General features: G+C 37.4%; 1 protein-coding gene across 1 annotated transcript; it reads left to right on the top strand.

Moving 5' to 3' along the window:
* The first annotated feature begins 7,458 nt into the window (after positions 1 to 7,458).
* On the top strand, positions 7,459 to 20,555 carry LOC121412132 (basic proline-rich protein-like). Its single transcript, XM_041605037.1, has 9 exons — positions 7,459 to 7,531; positions 7,903 to 8,508; positions 8,921 to 9,685; positions 10,222 to 10,250; positions 16,196 to 16,277; positions 16,590 to 17,324; positions 17,597 to 18,301; positions 18,777 to 18,953; positions 20,240 to 20,555. Exons 1-9 carry the CDS (start codon positions 7,459 to 7,461, stop codon positions 20,278 to 20,280), a joined length of 3,213 nt encoding a protein of 1,070 aa, XP_041460971.1. The 3' UTR covers positions 20,281 to 20,555.
* The last annotated feature ends 779 nt before the right edge of the window (positions 20,556 to 21,334 follow it).

Genomic DNA, 21,334 nt, shown 5'->3' with positions numbered 1-21,334 from the left:
ATCACCTTTCCCGGTTCTAAATATACAGCATTGCGTTTAGACATATAAGACAATGTCCTTTTTTGCCATAATACTCACTTAACAACAGTTTTTTTTAATGGCCTATTGGGTCTTTTTGCATCATTTTTGTTATCCTCCATATCCCATGATATTTCAATTACTCATCGATGTGAATATCTCGTCTCGTGGTACCTCTTCAAGACTAACTACAGAATTATATTGAAACAATGGCTCTGCTTACTAAAAATGTACATTAATGCGAATGATACATGGACCTTAATGTTCATAATAGCGAATGCTACTGAATGGCAAATTGACAATGATAAACAAAAGGTTAATGAAAAGAACGACCGGTGATCCCGTCTTGTGGTAAATGATATGTTCATTATTTTATGATAAAATGTTAGCGCGTAATGTTCACCAGTCGTTCTTAAAGTCGCTCTTAACTTACGAAAAGATTGATGAAACACCCACCAGATGTGCCAACGCAGAACTACTGATTCTTCCTGTATGAACAGCACAGTCGAAGATTGGAAGTCTGTGGGCATTCATTCCTACTTGTCACCATTGGCACAATGTCATGCAGGATCCGCTGGCTGTTTCCTCTGGGAAATCTGACGTTAAAGTTTGACCTATCATTTGAAGAGAAAAAAAACACACAGAAGCATGAGATGTCCAAATCTTGAAACATGACAAGTCATACTGGGCACCGATCCCCAACCGGAATGAATCTGAACCCTATATGCTGTTATAAGAAGCGAAATGCATGAATTAAAAATACTCAAACATATGAAATAATTCCGTGTTTAATGTTTTGTTTCAAACAACTACTGATGAGATGTATAGTGAGTTTTTTTATTGTGTGTGTGTGGGGGGAGGGGGGAAGGGGATGCACCTCCTTCATTCACCCAGTTGTAAAATTGATTCCATTGTTTCAGCACCAGCAGCAATGTATATCGATATGTATTTCCATCATTAAAGATAGGATAAACAATTAGATAAATTCCCGTTTCAGCAAACCTCATAGGGAGCAAAAAAGAACTTTAAAAAGGTCAAGTTAACCCTAACTAGGCCGGCCTTTTTCGCTATTACATGGCCGGAGGTGTTGAGTGTTTGCTGACTAAAACTCCCAAAGCTTTATAAACATTTTCGTGAAATAAAAAAATTTTAGTGTAAATATATACATGTTTTCACATTCCTGATATATTGTATTTGATATTTAACCTATGGAAAATAATATCCAAAGAGTGTGGCAGTTCGGATACTATTACGTGCTCACACATTTTGGATAGTATTATTCGAAGAGTCATAATCTTAGCACACATCCGAGGGAACAAACTATTTGGATTTAAGAGTATTTACCTTTCAGATGACATTATAACAAGACTTTGTTACTTCGGATATTATCATCCGAAGATACAGTTTCTTTTGAAAATACTATTAAAAGCGTGACTCTCCGGATATTTATCCATAGAATGTGACTCAATGGATACTAATAATCACTCGGTCAATTTGAAGAGTGTATTCCTTCGGATTATAGCATCCGATCACTCATTTTGGATTATATTATCCTGACGGTCACACTCTCCGAGAAATACTATGGGAAGTGTAACATTCTTTGGATAATATCACTAGAAAATACACACACATCCTTCAGAAAAAAAATCCGAGAGATAACTCTTATAGAAAGCCGATTAATATAAAGGTATAGTCTGATAACTAGTACAAAGTAAAATAATCATTTATTATCATCATAAAAAGTACAATCCTTTAAATAATGTTATCCGCATTATCAGAGTATTTGGATATTTTCCGAAAGATATCTCTTCGGATAGTATCTGAAATATCACACCCTTCGGATAATATTATCCGAAGAGTGTAACCTTTCAGATTGTATTATCCGAGGAGTGATAATCAGCACATGATGATGTATTCATTTAATATATCAGGGTATATACCTTAAGTGGTTAAAGTGGCAATGAAACCTTAAAAGTGCGTGTGATGGACAACGTAAAATGGACTAAGTACACGAAAGCCTGAGGATTAAGTTGTATTTATTTATTCATATTTCCCCAGGGTAGAACATTCAGTAAAAGTTGATGTTCCATGAGGCCCTGGATAAAAAAGGATACAAATATAATCAAATACAATGAATGAGGATAATTCATAAACATTGATATAAAAATAAAATGACAATAAAAGATACATATTAGTGTTACATAAATTGATACATCAACAGTGATTACGAATGTATTTTGTTCGGTACTATTTCTTTTCTTTATTAGTTTCTTGTTTGTTCTCTGAATAAGAAATTGTACCGTTTACTGAATCATGAGCAGTACTTTGTCGAGGATTGATTTTATGAGCTTTATTGAACAATTTTTTACAAACATTTTTTTAAATAGTTTGATTACGTCTTTCCTCCAGGCTGGACACACTGCTGTCGGGGAGGGGGGGGGGGCGAGGTCAAAATTGGTTACAAATATCAGTTGGCATTCACTTTAAAAAAAATGTCTTTCATGACTTTGTCTTTGATATGTACCAAAGCGTTCAAATCATTATAAGTACAATATGTAGCTTAATCTAACTGGTTACAGAGGGAAGAAATAAACAAGTCAGTTATAAAACTCCTTTTAAAAAAGTCAAAGATCACTGCAAATTTGGAAGCATCTACTCAAGAAAATGCTGACAAGCCAGACAAAAAGGGTGATCAAAACTCTGTCAGAGGAGTGTTCGAGCCCCCCTCCCCCACCCGGCGCATAAGACGCGCAGTTATATGGCAATTACCTCAACAAAACAAATCCTTTTTAATCGCTCTAGAATTCATCAAAAGGTGCAAGCCACTATCAAACAACAATGAAGGCGCCATTCACGACAACAGAACGCAATGTTACAAACAGTTACAATGGACGCATCTGATCATTCACTCGGCGCCATACGAGAACACATTGAATGACACTACGTAATACATTAAAACTACGTTACACTCTCCCACTTTACATAACATCTTCTCTGCCCTGAATTACACTTTCTCCAATGAAATATTTTGTTCTATTATATGGACTCAAACTCCTTATAATCCTACGGACTATGTACCCCATATGGTATAAATAGAACAAACTGAATATTTGATTTAAAAGGCAACTTTAACATAGAAATGAAAATGGTTCAAGCTTACCTGTAGTGCCAAGTGGAAGTGGTATGAAGGTCAAGGCTAGCTTGGTGAAGCCTGCCACCAACGACCTACAGGAGGACATAATGGTATCACGGTCTCACAGGCCTAATTCATTCCCCATAGACTCATGTGTTAAATTGGCACTTTAAAAAATTCATAAAAAATAAGGATGAAATTCGGGGGTCGAATGTTTACTACCAGTGGATAGGATTTATATCTGGCAATCCATATCTGACCAGAAAAGGGTCGCTCGACCGGCTCATTTTAAAAATAAATCGGCAGTCGTGAAGACATCTCCTTAGGGATCAAATTCATCACCCGAAAAAGTTAAGTAGCCCTAATCCTTCCGCCAGTCAAGATATAGTTCCAAAGTTTTTGACATTTCTTCCTAATTTGGGAAAAGCAAGGTCAGAAGTTACCTTGAATGATTGATTGAATGATTGATTGAATGAATGAATGAATGGATTATTCAATGCAATGACAATAACAATTTTACAAATTCACAGCCAATCAGTTAGGATACATAAAAGGCAATAATAAGAATAATAAGAACGTGAAAATAGCATGAATGCTAGTCAAGTCTGGCCCCTTGTAGTTTTAGGCATATAAAAACATCTGTAGCTTGTTAGTTAAGAAAGAGAAATCGTGAGTCTACTAAATATACTCTATAATATATAAACCAGGGATTCTCACTTATGGCGCACCGAGCCTTGCCGAGTGGCACTTAGGAGCCGGTATCAGAAAAAGGAAAAATTGGGGAGAAAAAATGTTTCTATTAGTAACCTGGTAATAAGGATTTGGTGATAATTTTAATACAAAGAGAAAAACAAAAACTATCTACTTGACACTTAACTGCTAATTGTTTCCTCAAATTTTGTCTAATGTAGCACTCGATAACCCCTATTATGGAAGATCGATGGTGTTCTCATTTTTGTTTATTCTATGCTGTACAAAGTTTATATGCCACACAAGTGATTTGAAAACACCGTTTGTAGGATTTCTATTTCAATGGCGAGAAATTTTGCATTCCAGAGTATACGTTTTGGTTAAGAGTTAAACATCAAATAATATGATATTCAAAGAACATCCTTATCATGAATTTGGGACATAACAAGCAGAAACTTTGTTTCCGGAGCCAATTAAAATTCAGAGTATGTATGCTCAGATGCATTGCCTGCCTTGATTGCCTGCATGCACTCTTGCTTAACACGAACTGAATGAATGATACTACACGTGAGAGAAAGGGGGCCCCCAAGTGTCTCACGGCCAAGAAAAAAATAGAAAGGGTAAGGGAAAGAGTGGAATATTGTATTATTTTCTTAATATTATGTCAAAATATAATTTTTTGTATTGAAAAGTTCAATATTTTTGCTTCAGCTGCCATATCTAGCCCCCTCTTTTTTTACTCATTAAGCCACTTGCTTCAGCCAAAAGATCTGGTGCAGAACAGTCTGAAGCAGTGGTATCATTGGTATGTTGTGAAAAAGTTACTGGTCAGTTTTCTTTTAGTATTGATATTGTGTAGTTTGTTGGCATTTGTATTTCTTCTGTTGATATTAATTAGAGCCCCTTCTGGGCAATTTAAAAGGCCTCATATTCCAAAACTTCTGGGGGCTCTGCCCCTCGACCCCCCCAGGTTGGTTTGCGTAATGTATAGTGGAGCATTACATATTCTCAACAAGAAATGTGGCGCTTCAAAAAAGTAATTGAGAATGGCTGACATACATGTAAACAATGCCTACATAACAATTTAACTAAAACTAACAGTATTTACACATGTGAAAGATATAAATGATAACAAAATCCCATATGTAGAATGATGACAAAACTTCAGCTTTCCACTAGATGTTCAACAAGAGCTTTACGAAAACTTGACCTTGATGGTTTCTATAAGGACAATAATACACTTAGTCAATCAGCTATATATTATATTTAAAAAATGAGAATGGGTTGGTTTTGCCTTCCTATTGTTAATAGACCTCCGTGCGACCGTATGTGTGAGTGTGCTCGAATTTTCCAGACGTATAATAATTTGATATGGAAATTTCCGACTGGAAGGACCTCCACGTCACCATCCGAAGGACGTGATCAGGACTCGAACCTCAAACCTCTGTTTTTTTTTCTTACTTTGTAAAGTCAATCACCATGACCACAGAGCTTAGATGACAAGCGCACGCCACAACACCCCGGTGTCAAAGAGATATCCGCCAGTAGTGTTTAGGTTTGGATGGAAGGCAATAAAACAATCTACGTATGGAGAAAATAGCAAACCTTGCTGTATAAGCAATGAAATAATTGCTTTTATCGCTGAAATGATGAAAGTCAGTCATGTTAGTGCGCTTGCATATGTTTTAAAATGTCTGAATATTGCGTCAGTGTTTTTTTTTTATTTTATCATCTATCCAAATCAGATATTACTCATTCATATCATATATCAATTGTAAATGATTCCGAGATTTTTCCTTTGACAGTTCAATAAGCAACAATAAATTTGTATGTAACTCCAGATGAGTTATGCAGACTTTAGATCCATGTTCTGATATTTTCGATCAATTTCGCACTCGCTTATATCCTTCTTTCTCTTCTTTCTTCTCTCTGTGTGTGAGGTTGTGTGGGGGTGTGGGTATGTGCGGTGTGTGTGTGATTTTCCATAATCTGATATTTCGACAATATTGAACAAAATGTTGAATATTGAAGATAATCTGTATATAGGCCCTAATGTTTTTTTACGTATTAATCTGATTTTTTCCATTGAATCACTGCATTTCAAACCTATTGCAAAGGTGGGAACCCCTGCCTTCACTTCCCTCCCTTACACAACTATTCCGATCACTGCCAATACTTTTCGTCTGACATCGTCTGGAAGAGCCGTGGTGTAGTGGTTCTGACTCTCGCCTTGTAAACAGAGGGTCGTGTGTTCGAATCCCACTGCGGTCTAGCGTCCTTTGGCAAGGCGTTAATCCACAATTTGCCACTCTCGACCCAGGTGCTAAATGGGTACCCGGTAGGATGCGAAAGATATTGTATGTTTGATTTTGCCAGCGCCATAATGAGGCTGCGATGAATGCAAGGAATGCTCCCCAGGGAGTGGAAATTGTGCACTTTTCGTGCGGGATTGAAATGAATCCAATGACCGGGGTAATAATATGCTGTAACGCGCTTTGGGCCATTCTGGGAAAAGCGCTTTATAAAAATTGGGTATTATTATTTATTATTATCTACACCCAAGGCTGGCGTGTTCCACCTATTTTCTGTTTGTATCCCGTCGTGCTTAACAAATGTGTCGGGAATGTGTGTTCGTAATAAAATGCCTGACCAGGGAATTATCTATGTACGTGGTCTCATGTTGTCAGTATGAATTTGTGTATATGTTGATGAGGTTCTTGAAAATGTAAAATGAAATATGCCTGAATTTTATACCCAAATGGGTTAAAACAGATGTCCACCTTTTCATCTGGACTTCTCAATCGCCCAAGCCTGGATATGCTGCGATACGGATATTGGTGTCCACACAAAGTATGTTGCAACATCCCTCTCGGATCAAATTGTTTTGGTTGAGCGTAGTGTACCAGCTCGTCGGAAGCTCATGGCTTTAGATCAATTATGATATCAATAGCAGCGGCAAAGCTGAGCATTAAATGAAATAGCTCGAACTTCTCGAAGTAATGAGTGTAGGTATCGATTGCAATCGATAAGTCCAACTTACAAACATTGCAGTTTCCCCGCATCTCAAAATCCCATCAAAGAGCTACACATCTTTAAGATGAGCTAGTGTTACATAAAAACAGGAAGACTCTTTATATACTCAAACAAAAATGTTCAAATGATTTTTGGATAAGCATCGCATGTCTTAGTTACATGTTTTGTTTTTTTCGTTCGCATCTCAAAGCTGACGTCTATGACCAAACGCACGGAAGGAATTTTTGAGAATAGTATAAATAGGGAAAAGTTTGCTGGTAGCTGCATCAGAAACTTCTTTATAGAGCAACAAACCGAATCTTGAAGAGCAACAGAGCGGACCTAGTGCTAGTCTCTCGACGGTGAAAAAATAACTGGTAAGGAGGCGAATATATATTTTTTTCTTCTGCGATGTAGCATTAATTTTATGGTTGTTTCTGTTTATGGCTTGCGTACATTTTATTTGCACTTACATACCAAAATGCCGAATTCGTTAATGAACGAAATTACTGTTTGCATGGCAATAAACACGATTTCTTTGAATTGTATTTTCTTCTCCTTATCAATTAATATCATTTTTATCGTTTCTCTACAGGTTTCCAAAGATGAATTACACCAATGTAATAGCCGCGTTGGCTCTGGTTTTATTCCTTGCTGTTATTTCGAATGGAGCACCTCGTAAGTTTAACTTCCAACATTGATATACAAACCTGCGCTCATAGTATGGGCATATCGTAATGACTTATTCAGATAAGAAAAGTATTTTCTTAAATGTAAGCTTACAATAATGTGGCTTGAATATTATATTGCAGTTGTTACGAACGAATGTAAAGTCACAAATGTCAGAGTAATTTATGTAAGGACTACATTTTCCAGTTGTTATTATTTTGAAATTGCAGGAAAAATAAAGTCTGAGCACATGAATTCTAATCGGCTGCTGTGATCAGATATATCCCTTTTCTTTATATTTTTTTTGGTGATAATATCGTAAGGTTAGTAATAATGAAGAATGATGCAACGAAAATGATTTTCTCGGTGACTTATTGCAGATTCGAACAAATGTACAAGAGGAGTAAGCGGTACCGTGTGCGGCGATAACGGTGTTACCTACGATGATGCGTGCGACGTCGATGACGACGACGATGACACGAACGGAAATGGAGGAGTTCAGGTTGCCCACTCAGGGCCGTGCAATCGAGGAGGAGGTCAAGCTCCTCCGGCAGCCCCTCGTGCCCCTGCACCACCCGCTCGTGCTCCCGCACCACAAGCTCCAATAGGACCATACTCTCCCGCCATTCCTCATGCTCCTCCAGCACGTGCCCCAAGTTATGCTCCTGTTGCTCCAGGTGGAGGTGTCAATGGTGATACAAGTGGAGAGACTGGGTATGAACAGTCACCTTCTGTTGGATATGCTCCAGCCGCTCCCGCTGTTGGCTTCGCTCCCGCTGCACCAGCAGTTGGTTATGCTCCTGCTGCACCAGCAGTTGGTTATGCTCCTGCTGCACCAGCAGTTGGTAATGCTCCCGCCGTAGGTTACGCTCCAGCTGGTACGGATGTCGGCTACGCTCCTGCTTCTGGTGATTCTGGCTATGATTACGCGTACGAAGATAACAGCGACAGCAGTGAAGAAGGATACGACTATTATGAGTATTATAGTGAGTCTTCTAAACCAGTGAAATAATCCATTAATCCAGCAAGATACTTAATTACAACGAAAAAAAATAGAATCTTAACATTATAGGCATACGATTACAGAGTTTACTCTGACGAGTTAAAGAAGGGTCCATGAACGGACGTGAAACCATTTTCCATTTATCCTAAGTTCAGGTGGCATGATTAATGTTCTACCTTTTAATTGGTAATTTGCGCATTGAATGACAATCACCGATGCTCATCCAACGTATGTTAAAATATCATGAGTAATGGCATGTTCTTTGATAATAATGTATGCTGGTCCTGATCTCATTACATGCTCGAAAAGCTCTGTACCCTTACAAAATTGCTTGAACATCGTCTTCTTTTGGAGTGAAACAAAACTAACAAAGTGTTGTTGTTTTTTTCATGCAGTTTACGTAGCTCCTGCCGCAGGTCCTGTCGGTTTTGCACCAGCTCCAGCAGCCCCCGCTGCCCCAGGTGGGCCTGCATACGCTCCAGGTGCAGGAGGAGCCGATGGTTGTGGTGCACACGATAGCGGAGAAGGATGCAGCGGTGGTGCAGGTGCAGTTGGGTTTGCGCCAGCTCCAGGAGGCCAAGCTTTTGCTCCATCTGTTCCAGGATATGCACCAGCTGGACCTGCTTTCGCACCGGTCGGTGGTGATGGTGGTTGTGGAGATTCGGGTAGCGGGGAAGGATGTGAAGGTGATGAATCTGATGGTGAGGATAGTGGAAGTGACGAAGGGGATTACTCCGGTACTACAGGCGGTGTTGCCGCTCCAGGAGGTGCTGCTGCTCCTGCACCTGGCGCCCCACGTGCTCCCGCTCCAGGACTCCCACAGGCACCTCCAGCACGTGCACCTGTTCCCCCACCACGTGCTCCGAGTCCTCCACTGAGACCGCATGCTCCCATTCCTGCTCCTCCTGCTCCTTCGGCACCTGCTGGTAAAGATGATTCTAAAGAGAAAACAGCTGATGCTCCGGAGCCTCCAAGAGCTCCTTCCCCTGCTGCTCCATCTGCACCGAAAGCACCCGCTCCACCTGCTCCTCCTGCTGCTCCAGCACCAAAAGCTCCTTCTGGTGGTTGTGCACCGGGCGATGCCGGATGCACTGATGCTGGTGATAATGGAGGAGATGAGTGCACGGACTCTGGCTGTAAAGATGATGACGATAACAATGGTACGGCTCTTCAAAAACTTCCCATCGCAATTAAAATTTATTGACAATAGAATTATTTTTTTAAAAGCCATTGTACAGGTTGAGATGAGTATAATTGGCTTTTTTTTAATTCCCTTATTTACATGTACTTACAGCCACTATATGAATTCTTTCGCCATGTTATTATCAATGTTTTCTCCATTACGTCATTATTTTTACATTAAAATTGAAACATGCCAAGATTTTCCTAATCCGATCATGAAAGTTCATCTGTGTTGGCAGGAGATAATGATGTTTAAAAAAAACAACACTGATTTTTCTTTCTTCGGAAGCTAGATCGCGTCACAGCAATGAAAAGCCTTCTGAATATCCTAATGTCTCGAGAACAAATGATATGCGTGATAACATTATAAAACGTCGTGTTTACATTGATGTTATCTTATTCAATTCAATTTAATTGTTTAGTTCAGTTTCATTCACACAATATACATATATGCGATATAAATCAGATGCAAATTAACGGATCAACATTTTTTTTTATTCAATTTGCTTCACAGTTGCAGCTCTTCATGAAAGGATTGGATCCCTATGAATGGAAACATGAAAGGCTATATGGACATGCTTTATCATCAACTTGTAGATTGCAGGACTCGACCAGAAATGCTCATGCAGAAAAAAAAGGCTTTGAGACTACATAATACATATATTTACGCGTGATGAGTTAATGAAGTTCGGGGATCGAGCAGTATTGAAGGATTATTATTTTGCTTCACGTGATAATTTATTTATCAATCAGATAATTAATTTAGATGCTAACATGAGTACATCGCAATACTTATTATTTGCAAAGCGAAACAAATATCATTTACTGGTTTATTTATAGTATTTATGATTTATTTATTTTTCCATATTTAAATTGATTTTTTCACTATTCTAATATCGTTTTATCATTATCATTATTATGATGATGATTATTATTATTGTTACATATTATATATACATAATATGAATATCTGGATAATTTTGTTGGTCTCAGTTGCAAAACGATATTACCTGATTGAATAATTATTCATCGATCTTTTCATTACATTTTACAGTGATTTGTATCTGTCATTGTTATTATGCAAACGAAATAAAAAGTTTTCGAATATTGAATTGATGTTCCCGATTTGTAATAAATTTTGTTCTGATGTACATGACTGTACATAATGCAAATAATATCTTGATAAATTATAAAATTACCTTGAATATAGTGAAGTTACAGAAAGGAAATAAGTTAGATAAAAATTGCCGGTGGAAATGTTTTTTTTTTACAAGACTGAGAAAGAGGGGGAGGGAGAGATAGAGAGAAAAAGGTAGGGAGAGAAGTGGAAGAAGAAGAAAAATAAATAGAAGAAGAATAAAAAGAAGAAGATGATGAAGAAGACATAATGTAAAAGGTGGGGGAAAAATGAAAAAATAAATAAATGAAACTGAGATGGGAGATGGAGATTAAGATGAATGGAGTTGCACAATAACAACAAAGTACCTTGAAATGCTTAAGATATATAATTTAAGAGGGTGATTTGAAGTGAGAACTTAAACACAATACTAACAATATTGTATCCAGTGATGAAAGAGAACCAAATATTAGTCAATATTGTCGTGAAAATAATAATGAAAAAAATAAAGATAGAGAGAGAGAAAAGGGGAATGAGAGAGGTAAAGAAATGATGGGGAGTGAGCAGTCATGGTAAATATAAATATGTATATAGATATAAATGAATGTATATATATATATATATATATGTATAAAGATATATACATATAACTTAATCGGTCAACTGATTGGCAAAACTAGCACTCAAATTCCACTGCCATTACGTTTTCACTCAAGCAAGCCATATAAATTTAAATTCTTATTTTCATTGTAATGCCATCCTACTGATGATAATAGAGTCTAAAAATTATCATTTTGATTTACCAACAATATCAGATATATGTAAATTGTTTTGAATGAAGGCAATAAAAGGGCCATACTTATTTTATCTCCGATTCGACAGACCTCCTAAATTTTCGCTCAATCAATCAAGTCATTTATTCAAACCAAGCTGTTGGCAAATTGCCGTTGTTTTCTTAAGACTAAGTCCACTCCAAAAGTAGGTTAATTTGAATATTAACGGAGCAATTGCCCCTTGGTAGAGCAGTTTTGTAACTGAAAGGCTACCCTGCTGAAATAAAACCGAAATAAATAAATAAATAAAATAAAAATTGCTTAAATCTGAAATCAACGGATGTCTTTGAGTTAAGGGCCTACTTTCTTTATGTTCTTAAAATTTCTTCTCACTTTATTCGACATTCAAACTCACCGAAAGACCATAATGTATACATAAAAAGGAAATAAGCCCAGGTCACGAACTGATAAATTACATAAATGATATGAACATGCATCACATAAGAATGTCTAAGGATTTTGATAGCAAATCACAAAATCGTAACCCTGAAATTCTCATCCAAGTAAGATATATGGGGAATGTGTGTTATATCGTACTCAATCAGTCTATACGGGGATATACTCTCAGGAAAACTTTGGTCTAATATTTTTTTAATTATTTCTTTAAAATTTCGATTTAAAAATTACAAAGTTATAATGGGTAATGTAAAACTAGCAGGAGAAAAATATAATATAGAGGACCCTCGTATTCGATTAATCCTAAGCACAATCTTGCTCGATTGTGAGCCACTGATTATGACTAGCGATTCTTTTCTTTGATTATGAATGACAACCCTACAATACGATTTTCTTACTTGATAATGACTAAAGACCTTTTTTTTATTTGTTATGATTAGTGACCCTCTTACTTCTAATTATTACTATATAGCAGCCGTCTATCCTACAATGGCGAGCGACTATTTGATTTTGATGAGCGACCTTCCTCTGGTATTAATAGAAACAATTCGTTGACTATGACTAACGAGCCTAATGAGTATTTACCCTAACATGAGTACCAACTCTTTCTCCAGTTAAGGACCGGCGGTCCTTATAGGGCTAGCGGGTATCAAGACTAATGCTACTTCTTAGCGGACAGGCCCTGAGAGGAATGTGTTAAAATGGTTCACATGGTTCACAGTTTTCGACCCATTTGTACACAAGCGAGGAAGTTAAGTGTTTTTACTACTGGTATTTTTTAGCCCTTCCATTTGTTAAACATTTTTATTCTTTTATATTTCTTAATTATTTTTGCCAGTTTTAGTTTTGCCATGTCAATTTGACCTGAGAAATCTTTTCAAAACTTTCAATGTTTACCTTTTGTATTTTTTTTTCCTATGGCGCTTAAAAGGATTGTCCGGGCTGAAAGTATTTATAGCTTAACAAATAGAGGAGAAGTCAATGAGCAAAATGCCGAAAACTTCATCAAAATTGGATAACAAATAGCAAAATTATTGAATTTCGAAGTTTAGCAATATTTTGTGAAAACAGTCTCATGGATATTCATTAGGTGGACTGATGATGTCACATCCCCAATTTTTCTTTCGTATTTTATTATATGAAATTATAGGTTTATTTTAACAAAATATTTCCTCCAAGAACTCGAAAAATTGGATTGACAACCGATTTAGTGCATTAGATATTTATTGCTGCAACTTATTTCATTATAAGGGAGACATATTATTCACACAAGTATGACATGATGAAAAAAATTGTGATTTTATGTAATAACATAAGAACACGGAAAGTGGAGATGTGACATCACAAGCCCACCTAATGAATATTCATGACGATTGTTTTCACAAGATATTGCTTAAAGTTTAAACTTCAATAATTTTATTATTTGTAATCCGATTTTGATGAAATTTTCGGCATTTTGCTTAGTGAATTCTACTCTATGTATTAAGATATAAATATTTTCAGCCCGGACAATCCCTTAAAAAAAGCTAACATTTTTTTCAGAAAGTGATGAAGATCCCATCTCCAAAAAATCAAATCAAACTAAGAAGCAATGGCGTACATAGGATTTTCCTAAGGGGGGGGGGCAAATTCGTCCGCCAAAAAAAGTGACAAGCAAAAAAAAAAAAGGTCTTCAACCGCAAATAAAGGACATTTCCACTTGTGGTTCGTCAGGAATCAGTTGTGACTCGTCAGGGGGCGGGGGAGGGGGCAGGGGAACGTCCCTTGCATGAGTTGTGACTCGTCGGGGGGATAGTCCCCCCCTTAGGTACGCTAGTGTAAAGAAGTAAATTAATGGAAAAGTGAAAATGCAATAGCCCCCGACACACAAACACACACACCCGCACCTCCACATACACCTCGAACCTCTCCTGTATACCGCCTTGGTTTGCATCTGTTTATAAATCGACAGTATATAGTGTTCTTCATACAGTATATGAGATGATTGAAATATGACAAACATTTTAATTGTTAGGAAATGATATTTTATCCAAAACACTCCAGCTATATAGGATGCAAGAAATAATGCACATGCAAAGGCCAGCTCGCCTGAGCGAGGTCGATTAAGTATGAATATCTTTGTAGAATTGATATATATCAAGCCTGTATAAAGACTTTGTAAAGGGTCAGAAATGTGAACTACAATGTATACCCAAGTATCATCGAATATTAGAATTACATTACAAAAGCGTAGCATTCGTTGAATGCATTTTGTATTTATTACAATTTGAATATGTCATTTTTCGGTCGTTATGATCTAACTTTGAATCTAGCGCCCCCTCTCGGTAAAAGATTTTCTATTATTATCAACAAAAAAAAAACGTTTGAGAACTCACTTCAGATTAAAAGAAAAACTATGACAATGATTCTCTTGAAATTTGTATCCCATTTCATGCTTGTAAAACTGTTTTCTATGAACAAGACCCCCCCCCCCAAAAAAAAGGTATTCTATTCTATTATTCAATATAATCGGTTAATTTTTCCTTTCAAATAAGTTTTAGCTTTGAGACCACAACCGTTTTAGGGCACATGCATTAATGAAATGGAATAGTAACATGCTCCTTTGGAGAGATCTATCAAAACTAACGATAGTTTATAGAAGTGGATAAAAACGTTTTTTTTAATATCAACGAGAAATAGTCAAAATATAATAAAAAACGAACAACAGTGTAAACATTGTAAAGACATCGATTCTTTCATTGACAGACTCTAACTTGTTCCAATTAAAATAAAATGTTTTAAACACCAAAACATCACCGATATCCTATCCAATACATTTAAGTGTTTGGGGTAAGATCCAACTGTGTCCGTATTTTTTTTATTACGTTCCTTTTTCACTCTTTATTCGTTAGACATCGGTAGCCGTTGTCCTTTTCTGTACTTTCGCAATTGACTCTGGCTAGTTTAGTTTATCATTTCCATATACGTCTTTAAAAACAGTTTCTTCTAGAAGAAGGGATACCCAGATCTTGATAACAAAGTCGTTCATTAAAAGTAAACAGATAAACAGAAATCAAATGACCGGATTAAGATTAATCCAATATAATAGTGTTTAGTTCAAATGGTGAGTGTTTAAATGAAGGGGCGCAGTCAGAGCATGGTTTCTACTCGACAGTTCTAAACGATGAATTGATAATAATAGAAATATTGATTACAACCGATAATTAACCGAACACAAAGATAAACAATCCTACTTAATAGCCGTATTGCTTCCTGTTGTCCGGTTACTGTTACACTAAATAACAGGAGAACGTGAGGTTCCGCTAATTGCTGGCTGCGATGGGCATCGCCACATCGCCATATATTTTATCCTTAATATGTTGAAGATTGATTGTAAAGGATTACTGAGGGATTAGGGCATATTTCTTCAAGTATCCCTTCTTCTGTTTAGGAAAGGGTGGACAAAAAGACGTGTATAAATATGAACGAATTCGGACCAGTTTCATCACTTGCAATAAGAGCTTACCACAGGACCACCATAGATAGCACTAGAATAGGGTTGCAGACGTAGCATAAAGGTAAATATGTATTTGTTTTTTTTCTGCTAGTTTGCATTTCCATTGTTGTCAGATGAATTGCAAGGGAGTACTGCAATTGGATGTTTGCGGATTAGTCATTAAAATGGTATGAGGAAACAAAGTAATATTTCTGAATATTATCGACAATCAATCATCACTGTATATCCGTCAATGCATCAAGCCACGGGATTTCATCCGTTTTTGTTTGATTTCGTTCAAATATTGTTTGATTATGAATAAACCATTATAACTGATCAGTTATCAGTTTGTAATACATTCATCATTATCACTCACAAAACGCTATGTACTGTCTTGTCACAAAATGATAATTTCATTCTGTGTTGCTAATATGCCATCATTCACGCATAAAATGTGTTTGGAAAGTAATACATGTATACCACAAAAAATAGAATTATAGCAGTTGCTTTATAAATATCATAAAGCAACTGTTATGTATTTTTTGTGTAAGTGAGTAATGTTTAGTAATTTATCTCATCTATAAAGTGGATGATTCCTAGAGATGTGTTCGAATGTGTTATATTGTGTTATTTTCTTCATCATATTCTTATTTCATGTATTTTCTAGATCTCTAAAATGGAATCCGCCAGGTTTCTTATCGTTCTTCTTGCTGCCTTGTGTCTCACAGGTCTTACACATGCAGCGCCACGTAAGTGAATATTCCATTTTCACAATATTCTTCATGATATTATATGATTCATTAAGACAACCAAACAATTACATGTGATTTTTGTCCCCCAAAATATAGATACAGTACATTATGCAATATCACAGCTTAGATACACACTAAAGTTAATTGTGGAATGAGTTATTATAAAGTCTATACTTTCATTCAACTGAATAAATAGCTTGAAAAATTAATTGGCCTTCATATCTCTTCAACTTTCCAGCCATATAAAATAATCATTTCATCTTTGCTTCGATATTTAAATAATAAGTCGTATCTCTTACGCCACGACAGATTCCAACAAATGCACAAGAGGAGTAAGTGGTACCGTATGCGGCAATAACGGTGTTACCTATGATGACGCGTGCGATGTCGATGATGATGACGATGACACAAATGGAAATGGAGGAGTCCAAGTAGCACATTCAGGGCCATGCCATGGAGGAGGAGGTTACGCACCTCCAGCTGCCCCTCGTGCTCCGGCTGTACCATTTGCTCCGCCTGTTCCCGCCGCTCCACATGCACCCGCCGTCCCTCGTGCTCCAGTTGTACCTTACGCGCCCCATGCTCCAACGGAGGGTGTCGCAAGCGGAGAAACTGGATATGGACATGCTCCATCCCCTGGAATAGGATATGCCCCGGCATCTGGAGGATATGCTCCCGCACCCCATGCTCCATCAGCTCCTGCATATGCTCCTCATCCTCCAGCGGGAGGAGTTCATGGTGGCACAAGTGGAGAGACAGCTTACGCCCCAGGTGTAGGATATGCTCCCGCACCCCACGCTCCAGTGGCTCCTGCATATGCTCCTCATCCTCCAGCGGGAGGAGTTCATGGTGACACAAGTGGAGAGACAGGTTATACCCCAGATTTAGGGTATGCACCTGCGCCCCATGCTCCAGTGGGTCCTGGATATGCCCCAGGTGTAGGTTTCGCTCCAGCTGCTCCAGGAATCGGTTATGCACCTGTAGGGGGTGCAGTAGGCTACGGCGTTGACCAAGACGACAGTGACAGCGGGGAGGATTATCATGGTAATCTACATTTTGATATTTCATGCCATTATTATCATTTTGTCTATGTCGTATCACCCACTCATATTTTATTCAGTCATGAAATTCAACGTTTTGTAAGCCTCCCACATAAGACCCATACACACAAATCCACATACTCTTACATTTTTGTGGTTAGTGCTTATGAGCATAATATACGAGCATAATACACCTTCACACTCAAACACGTTCCCAACCCCAACAATATAAAACAGAACATAGCAAAACTCTTTCTTGAAACTTTCATTATTCAGGACAAGAGGCTGGCATCGATGGTCACGCAGGTTACGCTCCAGCAGCTCCAGTCGGTTATGCTCCAGCTGCCCCTGGTGGATATGCTCCAGCCGCACCTGTCGGATATGCTCCAGCAGCACCCGGTGCATATGCTCCTGCAGGTTATGCTCCCACTGGCGAATCCGACTCCGGCTGTGGTGGATCTGACAGCAGCGACGAAGACGACTGTGGCTTTGCTGCCCCATCAGGTCCTGGAGTTCCAGGAGCTGCTGCTCCTGCACCCGGTTTTCCTAACGCACCTCTTGCACCCCATGTACCATACGCCCCGCACGCTCCTGTCCCGGGTGTTCCGTACGCCCCCGCGGCCCCTTTTGCTCCTCATGCTCCAGGTCCCCACGACGCGTCCTCAGCGGCAGACGAAGAAGATGGGGAGGATCAGGAGGATGAAGAGGACAATGATGAAGAAGATCAAGATGAAGAAGATAAAGACAAAGAAGACAAGGATGAAGAAGACAAGGATAATGATGCGGACGAGGAAGACAAAGACAACGCAGACGAGGAGGAAGATGCGGACAATGACGAGGAGGATAAGGAAGATGGGGATAAGAAAGACGAGGACAATGGCGATGAGGAGGACAACGGAGACGAAGAAGACAAAGATAATGAGGAGGACTGCAGTGGAAATGACTGTCCAAAGGAACAAGGGAATGCACCGCCCGGAAATGGTAAATAGTCATAAAAGCTATATATGTTTTAAGTGCAACGGAGTAGAACGAATAAGGTCGATATTCTTGATCGTACCTACGACCAAGATATCTTGAAGCAGGAGCTTTAACTTGTTGACAGCTTGATACGTTCAGAAATGACGTCATCTGGCCGTAGTAATACTTCGTTTAGCTATCACTCCCATCCTATGAAAAAATTTCCTGAATAATCGAATTGGTTTAGAAGCTGAGCGCTCGTGAAACGACAACAAAACAACAACATTTCTTTGGCAATTCGATGAAGTATGTAGGTCCAACTATCTATGCGGGACCTTTTTTGACATGCTTTGTGTCTTCTTTTTTCCATTTGATATCTGTAATGCTCTCGAATAAGCATAGCTTGAGCAGTTCTTGAATTTCAAGTAAAAAGAAAAAAATATGTTCGGACATACAAAATATTTTATGGAATTGCCCTTTTTATTCTGGTATTTTCCAGCAGGCACTGACAGATTAGCGAGTCCCATCTGCGCCGATTGCCCATTCCACACCCCTCGAGCGCAGCGTGTGTGCGGCACTAACAATCGAACCTACAAAAGCCTATGTCACCTTAAGTTGGCTGCATGCAGAACGAATGACCCAAGTCTTAAGCGAGCGAAGATGGGCAGTTGCAATCGTAAGTTATTAGGGAATTCAGAACAATGATATGCAACTGATGTAAATTTTATACCAAGTCCTACAGTAAAATAAATAGGTTCACAATTGTATTTATTGTCATGTCACCTGTGAATAAAAAAAATTATTTTTTTTTTTCATATTATCTGTGAATAACAAAAAAAATGATGTTTTTGGCACATAGATTGTATTTAAATTAAAAAAAAATCAAAATAGATTAATCGTTAAAAATCAAAATCTTTACATAGATCAAAGCCATTCCTACTAAAAAGAAAACAAGTGTGTGATCACTATGTGTTCATATAATTGACTATTATTAAAGTAATTATTCAATTTCAATTCAATTTCAACAGAGTGAATATACTTTCACGCTGTGGACACCTCGACAGTGTGACTTTTAACAACGTGTTCAAATGATCGACTATGTGAATTATGTAATTCATACTCTTTAAGTGCTCAAATTGATAGTGTAAAGGAGATTGTACATTGTGTACTAAACTATGAATACCCTGTGGCAAGCACTGTGTGCACTGTGGGGCTTTTTTTTGTTGGGGGGTTCAAGGTAAGATGTCCTCAATGGTAAGGATTTGTTGCATACCGATAATGCCATGTGTGTGTTTCTCTGTATTTCTTTTCTTAGAAATATTACTTCTCTCACTCTCATATGTTTTCTAAATTTTCACCTGATGTGGAGGGAATTATACCAGCGCTAAGTCAAACTACATAATTGTAGGAACAAGAAATACATTTATATTTAGTACACGGCAGCTGAAAGCGGCCTCAAATTTTACCCTTATTTTGCCTCTCCGCATCAAATCCATTTCACCTCTTTCGTCCGCTCTAGCGGGATGTCATTTGAGAATTTTCAGGGATTATTTTCGAGGAAGTTTGTATTTATGAGTTGATGCTATCGGGAATCACATCCACGGACGATTAACCGATGACAGATACTGGGTGATCCTCTACGTGTGGATCATATACAACGAATTTTGTAATCATATTTTGTGCCAACCAATGTTTTAACAGCGCCATCTGTAGTCGTATCCGCAGTACGCTTTTTCAAAAAAAATCATCACCCATGCCCCCCGAAACAAAGATGGTTAGGTCATTAACAATTTTCACCATTTTTATTGAGATAATTGATACAAAATTCTTTATTCACTATAAGAACATTTAACCCACAACTTACTCAGTGTAAAACGAATATCAATGATTTAAACTTTGTAGATAATTCAATGGAATATAATTTTCCTCCCTCTCTTGTTTTATTTTGTTTCCCCCAAACAGTATCGCTGAAGACAATCAACCTGGCAAATCAGTTTCAGTAACGGAGCCGTGCTTGAAGTTCGATTGATGATTGGTAGCGTTGTTACGACGGACGCCTTGTTCTGTGTCTTCAGACACCATCGCATTATGCTCAATACGTGAATTGGAGGATGGCTACTTCCTCATATTTGTTTTTAGGTGTAGTGTTGGCACGAAAAAAAAGAAGCCCTAACTTATGTTATTTATTACCCTATTTAACATTTCACTTATTTATTCTTATTTCAAGTAAGACGATATTTCTAGGAAAAAGATGAAGTTCAAAATTGATCCTCTTCCACGCAAAGAGATAAACATGTATTATTGCATTTTGTTTTTATTATTATTCAATTTCAAATTTATTTATTTCACTTCCATCAAACAAAAACAAATTGTACACCATATATAAACATAAATATTTGTATCCGTTGCAAAAAAAAAATTATGATACATATGTTGTGAAAAACAATTAGACAATTTGGGCAACACATTTTATAGGTTTTAAATATGTATACTATTTTTCAATAGAAACTAAATTAAGATGGAAATGGAGGGACCGACTAAATTGCTTGTACAATGTGAGCCCCTCAAAAAAAAATTGTTGAGAGCATAATGCAGAGCTACAATTTATCATCATTTTGTCAGAGTAATATCTCAATGTTTAAGATCTATTTTTTCAATGCAATATCATATTTATATAGATTTCTTTCAGAGACAAGGAATAGTATTATCATGAGAAATCTTTGTTTGGTAATATAAAGTTCATAATCATTTATGGTGTTTGTAGTGCTACAATGAACTTTGGAATTCTACAAATTTATGGATGCAGTGATGTCATCATTTAATTTTCTTGCCAAATCCCCAGCCAGAGTTCTTGTTAGTTAGAATTATATCGTGGCATTATTAATGTTGGTGAAGTACTGAACAATAGGTACAAACATTTACGGAGGGTTTTGTTTCTTCAAAAATTTATTATTTATAATATTTTCTACCAATCAGGAATACTTGAATGTCATTTTATTTGATTATTATTTTTTTTATTTCGAAAAAGTCATGACAAAATAAATTTGTTTAAAAAAA

The sequence above is a fragment of the Lytechinus variegatus genome, chromosome 3 (genome assembly GCF_018143015.1).
Source record: "Lytechinus variegatus isolate NC3 chromosome 3, Lvar_3.0, whole genome shotgun sequence".
NCBI lineage: Eukaryota > Metazoa > Echinodermata > Echinoidea > Temnopleuroida > Toxopneustidae > Lytechinus > Lytechinus variegatus.
This window is presented reverse-complemented; position numbering and strand designations above follow the sequence as displayed.

What these genes read in the sequence shown, in the direction of transcription:
- LOC121412132 (XM_041605037.1), top strand. Translation starts at nt 7,459, where the DNA reads ATGAATTACACCAATGTAATAGCCGCGTTGGCTCTGGTTTTATTCCTT. An exon ending in TATTTCGAATGGAGCACCTC is followed by an intron (nt 7,532 to 7,902) that starts GTAAGTTTAACT and finishes GACTTATTGCAG; the next exon opens with ATTCGAACAAATGTACAAGA. An exon ending in GAAGATGGGCAGTTGCAATC is followed by an intron (nt 18,954 to 20,239) that starts GTAAGTTATTAG and finishes TCCCCCAAACAG; the next exon opens with TATCGCTGAAGACAATCAAC.